We start from the raw sequence: 11,017 nt of genomic DNA on the forward strand, positions 1-11,017 counted from the left end.
GAGGTCCTTGGGCAGCAGCATCCATCTGACTGCTGCTGCTCTGGGCTGCCGGCCCCCAGAGAGGGCTGCTCCTGAGCTGCTGCATGCTACTTGCCCAGGGCTCCCACCAGCTGGGTGCAGGGCCTCATCCCCCACTGTCTCTCTGAGTTGCCATTGAGGCTGGGGTCAGAAGGTCCTGGGGGCTCATCCTGCATGAACCACTCCTCCTGGTCCCTGAGCTGGGCTGATGGTGGCAGAGGGACAGACATTGCATACCTGAAGAGGGACTGAGACTACAGAGGATGGACCTCTGCATCTGGGGGCCTTGTGCATGGCCCACTGGGGGTCTGGCCGGCCCTAATGTTCCTGTAGAGGCCAGCCCAGGAAAGACACTTGGGGGCCTCTGTTAGGGTTCCAGGCTCTGTGGAGTCTCAGAAGATACCTCCAAAAGCTGCCCATCTGAAGTCGGGGCAGCTGAGTTGTACTAGGCACAGGAGGCACTCGCCTGAGCCCTGGTCCATGCCCAGGCCATGCTCCTACGGTGGAACCCAGACAGATGGTTGATGCAGACCTGGAGGAGGCAGGGAGCCCGGGCAGAAATAGAAAGGCTGGGCTCCATCCAAAAGCCCAGATGCACAGCGGAGGGCAGGCGAGAGCTGGGCCTGGACACCGGACAGTGGGCAGAGGGGTGCTGGGCAGCCCCTAGGCCTGGGGGCAAGTAAGATGGGGCTGGGCTGCCTCCTGACCTACTGTACAGCCTGGGAGAGACTGGTTCCCTCTCTGGGACCCGTCCAGCCCCAGGGACAATCAGGGATTCAGACCCCGAGCCTCAGGGGGAACAATGGAGCCCTTCAAGGCCCTCCCCCCACATTGTGCTTGGTGGTGAGAGGTGGCCCTGGGTCGGGCCCTGGACTTAGCCGGGTGCACACCCTCAGGAGGGCTGGTGTCCAGACGGCCAGCAGGTGGAAGGGCTCAGAAGGACTTGTTTCCTGGCCTGGAGAAGGTAGGGTACCACCAGGGGACCAGGTTTGGGGTGCGCTTTGGGGCTGAGCAGCACCCTCTTCACTCTGGGCCCAAGGTCTCAGGGGCCTGGACTCAACTGTCTTGGAACAGCCAACCCCAGGAGATAACGGGTGCTGAGCCTGGCTGGGTGGCCCTCCATTCTGGGTGTCTGTCCATCTCAGGCCCACTGCCCTCACAGGGCCATCAGTCTGGGTGGTGATTCAGCTGCAGTAAGACTCAAGGGTGGGAGGAGGTAGAGGCAGAAGTCTGCCCCTCGCCCTCCCCCAGAAGCTGCTCAGGCCAGCTGATGAGCAAGGGGGGAAGGGGGTGGGCCCCCGGGCAGCTGGGACCCCTCAGGCCATGTGGGACTGGCCAGCCCCTGCCAGCTAAGCAGCTGCAGTGTATCCAGAGGCTGGGGCCTTGGGCTATTCAGCCCTGGGGGGAGGTTGGGGAGCCCCACCTCTTCCACACGGGCAGACAAGCGGTAGTTGGTACACCTGCCTGCTGTCCACACTGCTCTTGGTTTAGCCTTTATGTGGCCGGGGGCACCTCCTAAACCCTTGTGGCCGCCTGCTAGGTCCTGCGTCCTCAGACCTGGGTCCTGGAGGTTAGCAGAGCAGAACAGACTCCTGTTCTCCAGGAGCGGCACCCATTGCACCACAGATGTGAGTTGTCTGGATGCGGATTGCGTGCAGGGTGGCTGGACAAGAATGGGGAGCGGGACTGGGCTGGGGTCCCGACAAGGGGCAGCACGGCTGAGGGGCGGCAGCTGGTCCTGTGGTATGCTCGGCTGTTGGAGGAGCAGGTGGACACAACAGGTGTTCAGGGCAGGAAGGGGGTATGCAGGGCAGCGAAAGAGTGACACTGCCACACACTGTGGGGGCAGAGCCTGCAGTGGCTTTAACGCGGCGTTTTGGGCCGCATCAGGGTGGAGGGTTGAAGGAGGGGTTGAAAATGCCACCCCATGGGGTCCGAGGGGCACAGCATCCTGCCCTTGGCCAGCAATGCCTGGGGAGGTCCTTGAGGGGGCACCGAGCTTGGGCAGGGGTCCTGGTTCAGCCTCACACCCTTGCTCCTCCTGACACCTCCCCCTGCCAAAGCCCAGGGTTCTACGGCCCAGGCCTCCCTGTAGCAGCAGTTCCTGGCCTGGCTGCAGGAGCCGTCCAGGCTGCGCCACCGTGACTCACTCCCCAGGCCTGTCCCCACCACACCCTCCACTCCTGCAGGAGGCCCCTCACTTCCCGGATTCCAGGCTGGAGCAGAGCAGAGAGGGGGCCCCCTTGTTCCTCCACAGACCCAGAGTGCCATGTCCAAAGGTCACCATGGGAAACAGTTACCAGCCCAGGCACCTGCACCTCCAGAGACCCTGGGAGGGAGCAGGGGCCTCCCACCTCAGGTTTACACCAACTCTCCCCAGAGCTTCCAGGCAGGGCTCCATTGCCTCAGATATTGAATCATCCCACTGGCATTTGCTGAGCGTTTGTGTGATTGGGGGCACTGAGCATGCAGTGGGGACACCTCACTCTTCTGGCTGTGGAGGGAGCTTCCCAGAGGAAGGCCATTGAGCGGTACAAGGCAGAAAGCAGTGCCTGTGTGTGTGCCTGAGCGTGAGGATGAAGTGTGTGGGCGTGCAAATGCGTGTATAAGTATGTGGGTATGCATTTGTTAGAGGGAGGGAGTCCAGACATGGTCAGTTCTGAGGTGGGCAGGAGCAGGTCAGGAAGTTCCTGAGGACCTGTGAGGATACGGGTTTTGTGCTGAGAGCCCCAGGCTCCCTGGGACCCAACCCAGTGGGGCCTGTGTCCCCACCTTGGAGTGCCTGCAGGAGGGGAAATGGGGGTAGGGGACTGGGACGGGAACCTGGCCACTAGCTGGTGTCTACACTGTGTGGGAGGCTGTGGTGTGCACTGGAGTTGCTGGGGGCGGATGGATGTGGCAGAGGGTCCCCAGGCCTGGGGTCTGGGTTTTGGGCACTTGGGTTGGGGGCGGGTGCACACCTCTCAGTGGCCAGGGGGTTCAGGCAGGACACAACTGGGGCATCCAGGACAGGGGCACAGGGAGGGAGGGACATGGAAGACAACCCACAGAACCACTACGAAACTGACAAGGGGGAGACTTTGTGGGCATCCTAAGGCCAGGCTGTGAGGGAGGCCACCATTGGGAGGCCTGGGGGCTAGTGGAGGTGGAGAGACATCAGATTTCTTCTGGCATACAGCACTGGGGCCTGAGCAAGGCAAGTGCTGCAGCCCCACTCTCTGAGTAAGAACTGTCCCCCACAGGGCACTTCAGTGGGTGGATGGGCAAGCAGCAGGAGGGGGACCTTAGCCTGGAAGGTGGGTGGACTGCAGGAGCAGCCCTGGTCCCTGCTCTAAGGCCTCAGGTCTCCCAGGGCTGAGTCCGCCTTGGGCTACTTGTAGGTACTCATATGTAGAGGAGGGACCACCCAGTGCCAGGTGCATGCAGGAATCTGAGTCCTCAGGAAGGGGAAGAGGTTGCCTGAGATGCCCAGGTTCCCAGGGAAGGGTTCCACCAGTCCTCTGGGTGAGCTGAGCACTCCACTCCGGGGGGAGTGGGGGCGGGCAGCCAGGCAGCCCCACCTCAGCCAAAGGAAGTCCACCCACCATGAGAGGGGGCACATGGGAGGAAGCTGGGCCAGGGATGGGAAGGAAATGGCTGGGCAGGCCCTGACCTCACTGTACTACAGGAGGAGGCACTGGGCATCTCTGGTTCTCAGCCTCTGACCACCCCCCGCCCAAGCCCAGGACCTTTGTTCAGACCCAGGGGTGAAAGGGGCTTGAAGCGGGGAGAGCCCAGCTGCCCACCCCTGCAGGAGCCACTCCATTGGTGCCAGAACCAGGTGTGCAGGGCCCAGCTCACCCCAGCACAGGTCATCCTGATGCCCACTGGAGCCCGTGGTGCCTGCCTACCACCCTCCTCCCAATAGGGTGCCTCCTTGGGCAACTCTTGGTGAAGATGACCCTAGCCCACTTCATGGGGATCCCCCATGTGTGCCCTGCACCCTGACCAGTCACCCCTCCCTCCCCCGACCCCACTCCCTTTAGTGAACACCCCCAGGCCTGCCCCCTTCCAGACCTTGACACCCAGGTGCCCCTGGGCCCCTTCTCCCCAAACCTCGTCCTGGATCCCACTTGAGTGGCCCCCACCCGCACTTGCTCTAACATGTAGCTTTGGGTGAGATTCCCTCTGAACAAAGGTCCCAGCAAATGCCAGGGCCTTGTTCCCTGAGGGGCCAGCACCCCCTCACGTACCCTCCTCTCCTGCTGGCCCAGCCCAGAGCCAAGCTCCCACTGGCTGCCTCCCATCAGCACTGGGCAGCCATGGGCCTGGCCTTTGCCTCCCACTGGCCCATCTCTGTGTTGGGGTCCTTCTTGCACCCCACAGACCCAGGACAGGTCATGAGCAAAACTCCCAGCTCTGTGTTTGAAGCCTCCAGACACAGAGAAATACGTTCCAGATGGGACAAGACAGGGAGAGGGAACTTGAAGTGATGGAGTAGGAAACCATTTTAAATAAGGTTTTTTATTTTACAACACCTGTGATTTACAGAGAAGCTATAAAGAGACCAGGGAGAGTTCTCATTTGCCCCCAAACCCAGTTCTGCAGTGATGTGCTTGTCACAACTGGTGCACCAATATTGATACATTGCCATAAGCCAAAGATTCCTCACTTTTCAATGTGTCCTTTTGCTGTCCCAAGGTCCCCAAGGGGAGGGGTGACTGTCCTCGTGTCTCCTTGGTCCCTCTTGGGGGTGACTCCCTCAGACTTCCCTAGTTACTGATGCCCTTGGCATTTTGAAGGTCAGGTAGTTTGTAAAAGGCCCTCCTGGAACTTGTGTCAATATATCTCATGATCACCTGGGGTGAGGGTTTGGGAAGAAGCCTCCGGGGCAGCAAGGTCTGTGCTCTCAACTTGGCTCCTCCCTGCAGGTGGGGACCTCGGCCACCTGCCTGAGGTGATGTCTGTCAGGTTGTACTCCTCCCTCCCTCCTTGCTGTGCTCTCTGGAAGAGCACCCTCCTTGAGGTCACAGTGACTATATGAATTATTCAGAATTCCCTTCTCCCCCATTTAGTTAGTTATTGTATCATTTGTATCAGTGGGGTCTCATACATTTTCTACCTTGGGCAACAATCTATAAACCAATCTATAATAGCAGGGTGGTGGGCTGGCCTCAGAGGCAATCGGGTGGAGAGACAGGACGAGGGGGCAGGGCTCAGCGTGGGGTGGGGTGGAGCGGGAGTGTGGGCGGGGAGTGGACGCACGTGGGACTGCCGCGTAGCAGAAGCCCCTGCAGGGGTGGTTTCCGCCTATGTGGGAGCGGAATGCGGGTGCTGGTGCGTTGGGACCAGGTGCGCTTGGCATTTTACTGCGAAGTCAGGGGAAGTCTCAGGAGCACAGGTCGATGGGCTTCCTAAGGTGCTCAGCGGAAGCGAGGCAGGCCCAGGGAGCAGCAAGACCCGGCGGAGTCCGGTTCAGGGTTTTTGCTGATGAAGCGGAGAGGGTGCTGGGCAGAGAGCCGTCCAGGATAAGCCCATCTGAGAGGAAGCCGCTTTGGAGGGAAATTTTGGGGTCTGGTCTTCTGGGGTTTGCTGTGCCTGCTGGCATCCATGTGCCGGTCCAGCAGCTGGCACCAGAAGTCTGGATCTGGGGGACCCCTGCGCATGGCACTGAGGGCCTGGGCTCCTGCAGGCCGTAGCTGGTCAGCATCAGCCCCCTGACCATGGAATGACCTCGCCGTGACTGCGTGTGTGACACAGGCCCTGCACACACGTGTATGCAGCACGCAGGCATGGGCCCTTGGGTCTGGAGGGCCAGAGCCTCTGCTCCACACCCAGAGGGTGCCTGAGCTCCCCCACTGGCACTGGGGGAAGGAAGAGAGGAGGTTTACTCACCCTTCCTGCTGCCCAGGCTGTCCCCTTCGGCTGACAGCCTGCAGGGCCTGCACCCTCTTTTCTCCACACGACTCATCTCTGGGGCGGCTCTGACTGCACCCAAGTCAGCCCCCCAGGGCAAAGTGCCATCCTTCACACCCCAGGGCAGGGTCCACCCAGTGCCATGCTAGAGCTGGTCTCAAGAACCCTGCCCCCACCCCCCACTCCCCGCCCCCCGTGCGTATCTCCTTGAGCTGGTCATGGGCCTGGTGGGAGCATTTACGCCACGGGAATCAGCAAACACTACACCAAGGCTTTTCCACCGAGGGACAGTTGTTAAATACCACGCAGAAGGGGTCAGCCCCCACCCTCCCTCCCATTTCTCCACTGGGCTCCATCTTGGAGGGGAGAGAAGTGGGGGCTGCTCTGCCATCCCTTTTCTGGGTTCCTGCATGGTGGGACTATAGGCCTCAGCCTCTTGGGATGTGGGACTGTTGAGGTCAGGGTTGGGGACAGGTCCTGAAAGAGAGCTGAAGTTAGAGCTGAGGAAACACAGCCAGCTGAGGACATCAAGACCCTCATGCTCATTCCTCTTTGAGGCAGAGGTATATCAAAGATGGCCCTGAAGGGCTGGGCATGTGCCAGTCTGTGTACCTGTAAATGTGTGTGCCTGTGCATGAGTGCATTGCACATGTGAGTGTGTGTATACATATGTATGCACATGTGTGTCTGAGTTAACGTATTTGCATGTGCACTTGTGAGTGTTTGCATGTGTGTGGCTATGAGAGGGGCGCTGCACACAGATGTGAGGAAATAGGGTCACTTCCCCAGGAACCCCGGCTGCCCCCTCTTCCTGCCCCCACCCCCTGCCCCGGGAGAGGCCCCAGCTCCATAAAGAGGGCCCGGAGCCCTGAATGCCCCTGTTGTTCCATTCCACACCTGCCCACGCTGCCTCCCAGGCCTGTTCCAGAAGGAGGGGGCCAAAAGCATCAGGTACTCAAGGGTCTTCTGCCTCCAAACCACCCAGGAGCAGGTACTGGTGTGGAGGAGGGAGGGTGGGCATTAGGAGGCTGCAGCCCCCTCCCTAGAGGTGCAGGGGTACAGGGGTGTGTGGTCCTGCCCACTGAGCCCCTTCTAGATACAGGCTCACTCAGGGGTAGCTGATCTAGAAGGAGCACTGGTCTGGGACGTGGGAAGTGGCCACAAGGCTGTCTCCAAGTGTCCCAGGTGCCCGAGTGTGGTTGTGTGTGTGCCTTACAGTATCTGTGGGCCTCGCTGCACATGGTGCCACCCTGAACGGACACCTGGGCTCACCCCACGCCCCCAGCCAGGATGTGCAGAGGACGTGGGAGTGCTGGAACAAGAGGGAGGAGCAGCCTGGAGGATAGGCCTCAGCCCCTGGCACAGCTGGACCAGTGGCGGGGGTGGGGGTGGGGGCGCAAAGGAGCATGGCAGTGGTCCTTTGTGGAGACAGAGGGACCAGAGCCCCTGTTCAGGATGTGGAGGAAGGGGGGGCCCACTGTTGGGGAGTCTGGAACTGATGGGGCTGGGGGCTTCAGGGGCTGGAGGCTGACAGAGCCGTTTGGTCTGGGGATGGATGGGATTAGGGGATGATGAGGAGGCTAGACTAGGAGGCTGGGGGCTGAGGGCCACTGGGTCTAGGGGCCTGGGGAACTGTGAGCTGATGGGGGACTGGAGTGGCTGAGGAGCTGGGGGGCCAGGCAGGCTGCAGGCCCAGCCCCTGGTGGGCCCCTGGCATGCTGGAAATAGGAATCCAGCAACCCGGGTGCTGCAAGGTGGGAGCAGGCATCTGAGGTGAGGCCCAGACTCTGAGTGAGGCTGGTCCGTTTTCTGGTTGGCCCTACGAAGGCAGCTCACCCAGTGGACTCCCTGTGGCTCTCAGGGCCTGGGGTGAGGTCCCCAGAGGCTGGGTAAGGGGCACAGCTTGCACGGCGCCGGGCTTTCCTAGAGAGCTGGGGGAGGGCAGGAGGGCTGGCCCTGCTCCAGGCCACAGGGACCTAGAGTCAGGTTTTGGGGGGAGCCAGGGCATGTGCTCAGCCAGAGAAGGCGACCCCTCGTCTGTCCTTGTAGGGTCTATCCTCTGGCTGCAGAGGCCCCGGCCTCTTGCTGATCCCTCCTAGGGCAGGGTCAGGACCCTGGGTGAGGGCGGCGCTCCTGGAGGGGCTCCAGGTGCCACTCTACACCCTCCCAACCCACCAGCCCTTGCCCCCATTACCCTCGCCCCAGGTTGAGCTCCTGCTCATGGCCTGCAGGTCCCATCCCCCGCCCCTATGACCAACATGAGCTGGAGCTTCCTGACGCGGCTGCTGGAAGAGATCCACAACCACTCCACGTTCGTGGGCAAGGTATGGCTCACGGTGCTGGTGGTCTTCCGCATCGTGCTCACGGCGGTAGGCGGTGAGTCCATCTACTCCGACGAGCAGACCAAGTTCACGTGCAACACGCGGCAGCCGGGCTGCGACAACGTCTGCTACGACGCTTTTGCACCCCTGTCCCACGTGCGCTTCTGGGTTTTCCAGATTGTGGTCATCTCCACGCCCTCCGTAATGTACCTGGGCTATGCCGTGCACCGCCTGGCCCGCGCCTCACAGGACGAGCGCCGCCGCGCCTCTCGCCGCCGACCAGGCCGCCTCGCGCCCCGCGCACCCCTGCCGTTGCCCCCACCGCCCCACCCGGGCTGGCCCGAGCCCGCAGACCTGGGCGAAGAGGAGCCCATGCTGGGCCTGGGTGAAGAGGACGAGGAGCCGGGGGCGGCCGAGGGCCTGGGCGAAGATGATGAGGCTGAGGACGCGGGTGCAGCCAAGGGCGCAGGAGGGGACCCAAAGGCGACTGGGGTCCCAGGCCCGGCAGGTCAGCATGACGGGCGGCGGCGCATCCAGCGCGAGGGCCTAATGCGTGTGTACGTCGCCCAGCTGGTGGCGCGGGCCGCCTTCGAGGTGGCCTTCCTGGTGGGCCAGTACCTGCTGTATGGTTTCGAGGTGCGGCCCTTCTTCGCGTGCAGCCGCCAGCCCTGCCCGCACGTGGTTGACTGCTTCGTGTCACGACCCACTGAGAAGACAGTCTTCCTGCTGGTCATGTACGTGGTCAGCTGCCTCTGCCTGGTGCTCAACCTCTGTGAGATGGCGCACCTGGGCCTGGGCAGCGCGCAAGACGCTGTGCGCAGCCGCCGCCCCCTGCCCACCACCCCTGGCCCCATGCCTCGCCAGCAGCCCTGTGCTCTGCCCGCCGCGCCTTCGGGCCTGGCCTGCCCGCCAGACTACAGCCTGGTGGTGCGCGCGGCTGAGCGCGCACGCACCCACGATCAGGACCTGGCCAACCTGGCACTGCAGGCGCTGCAGGACCGGCGGTCGCTTGGGGACCTCGACAGCCCACCAGGCCCTGGCCTTCCAGCAACCGCCCGGGGGCCCCCGAGGGCCGGCGCCCCTGCCTCCGGGTCGGGCAGTGCCACGTCGGGGGGCACTGCCGGGGGCCAGGGCCGGCCAGGGGCCAAACCCAGGATGGGCTCTGAGAAGGGCAGTGGGAGCAGCAGCAGGGAGGGTAAGACCACCGTGTGGATCTGAGGCCTGCCTTGGCTGCTGTCCCTCCTCCCTCCTCACCAGGGCCGAGGTGGAGGGCTCTGGAGGAAGTCTAGGGGCTGGACACCGCCTAAGGGGCAGAGCACAACCTGCCCTCCTCCTCCCCCTCAGGTGGCTGCTCTCCCCCTCGGGAGGGGGCGGAGGGCACCAGCCTGCTCTGCATCACTGCCCCGCCCTGCCTGAGCCCCATCTTCATCCAGGATAGGGTGGGGAAGGTAGGCCTGGGAATCACGAATGGTCCCCAGCTCTGATCCATAAGCCCTGATGGGTAGGTGGGACTGCGGCTGGGGCATTTCCACCCTCCCAGAGCCACCCAGCTGGCCACCTCAGGACAAGGCCACCCTCCAGGAGAGAGCGCCACCCCCTCCTGCCCCGCTTTCCCTGCAGTAGCCCATGTGTAACTGCCCAGGGGTGCTTGGCCTGGGTCTTGGGGAGTACTGTGCTTGTCCTCACTCCCTGCCCAGCAAATGGGGCTCTTTTCCTAGCACCCACACTCTTCTAGCCCAGGTTCTGGTTCTTGCAGAGCTGAAAGCAATGCCAGGTCTTCCTTGTACAGAAGGGAAAACAGAGACCACAGTGGGCAGAGGCCCCTGCGCCCAGCCCTGGTCTGTACCACCTCCTGCCTCACCCCCACTAGGCCCCAAGCATGAGCTGCCTCGAGTGCCAGGTGGACCTGCACCCTGCTTCCTGTTCCCTGCCCAGACAGATCTGGGGCTCAGGCCCTGCTTGGGCCCCGGGGTGGATGGGACCATGCCCTCTCCAGCTCCTGTGCTGGCCTGGCGTGGCCCCTTCCTCTGGGACATACTTGAAGTTCTGAAGCGACATCGGCCCCCCTTGCCACTCAGACCAACAGGATGGTGGTGAGGGGCTACGGCTTTGCGCATGCTAGGGGAAGGCACTCTGAGGCTCCCGCCACAGCCTCTTCCCTCCAGCCCCCTCTCCAATTCAGACACAGCCTCCAAAGGGAGTGAAATAAAACTAACTCTTCTTTACAACCACATGTGTATGTGTATGAATGTCCGCATGAACGTGTGTGTGTGCTTGTGTATGTATGTGGGAGTGTGGTGTGTGCACATATGTGTGAGTACACATATATGCATGTGTGTACGTGTCCACCGCTGGCCTCTGGGGACACATGGCTCAGCTCTAGGATGGCTGGGAGAGGAAACCACTTTGCAGGGGCCATCCGGGGAGCAAGGCCCAGGTTGAGCCCCTGCAGCTCCTTGGAGACACTGGTGACACTCTGTGCCAGGCAACAGGCTCGGCCCAGAGGGGAGGGATATGGCTGAATGAGAACAAAGAACAGCCAGGCCTGCATGCTTAGAACCCAAGGTGGTACCTCAAAGGACAGAGGGGCAGTCCTGTCTCAGGCCCCGGCATTATCCAGATGCTGGCCAGAGCCTGCGGTGGTAGCTTTGGTGGGGAGCAAAGGTGAGCACAGCTGGGGAAACAGCTGCTGCCATCAAGGAGCCACCTTGGTATAGACTTCAGTCACCCTACTGTCTCCCAGCTTCCCTCAGGCCCAAGGCAGGCCCTGAGAGCTTCTCCCA

General features: G+C 62.1%; 1 protein-coding gene across 2 annotated transcripts; it reads left to right on the forward strand.

Moving 5' to 3' along the window:
* Positions 1-36: 36 nt before the first annotated feature.
* On the forward strand, positions 37-10,412 carry GJC2 (gap junction protein gamma 2). 2 transcript variants are annotated; one of them, XM_057540640.1, is made up of 3 exons: positions 37-982; positions 1,559-1,646; positions 8,145-10,412. In XM_057540640.1, exon 3 carries the CDS (start codon positions 8,163-8,165, stop codon positions 9,450-9,452), a length of 1,290 nt encoding a protein of 429 aa, XP_057396623.1. In that variant the 5' UTR covers positions 37-982; positions 1,559-1,646; positions 8,145-8,162; the 3' UTR covers positions 9,453-10,412. The 2 variants fall into 2 exon arrangements, with proteins under 2 accessions (XP_057396623.1, XP_057396622.1); XM_057540639.1 differs by having other exon boundaries at positions 37-1,646.
* The last annotated feature ends 605 nt before the right edge of the window (positions 10,413-11,017 follow it).

This window comes from Balaenoptera acutorostrata, chromosome 2, assembly GCF_949987535.1.
Source record: "Balaenoptera acutorostrata chromosome 2, mBalAcu1.1, whole genome shotgun sequence".
Classification (NCBI taxonomy): Eukaryota; Metazoa; Chordata; class Mammalia; order Artiodactyla; family Balaenopteridae; genus Balaenoptera; species Balaenoptera acutorostrata.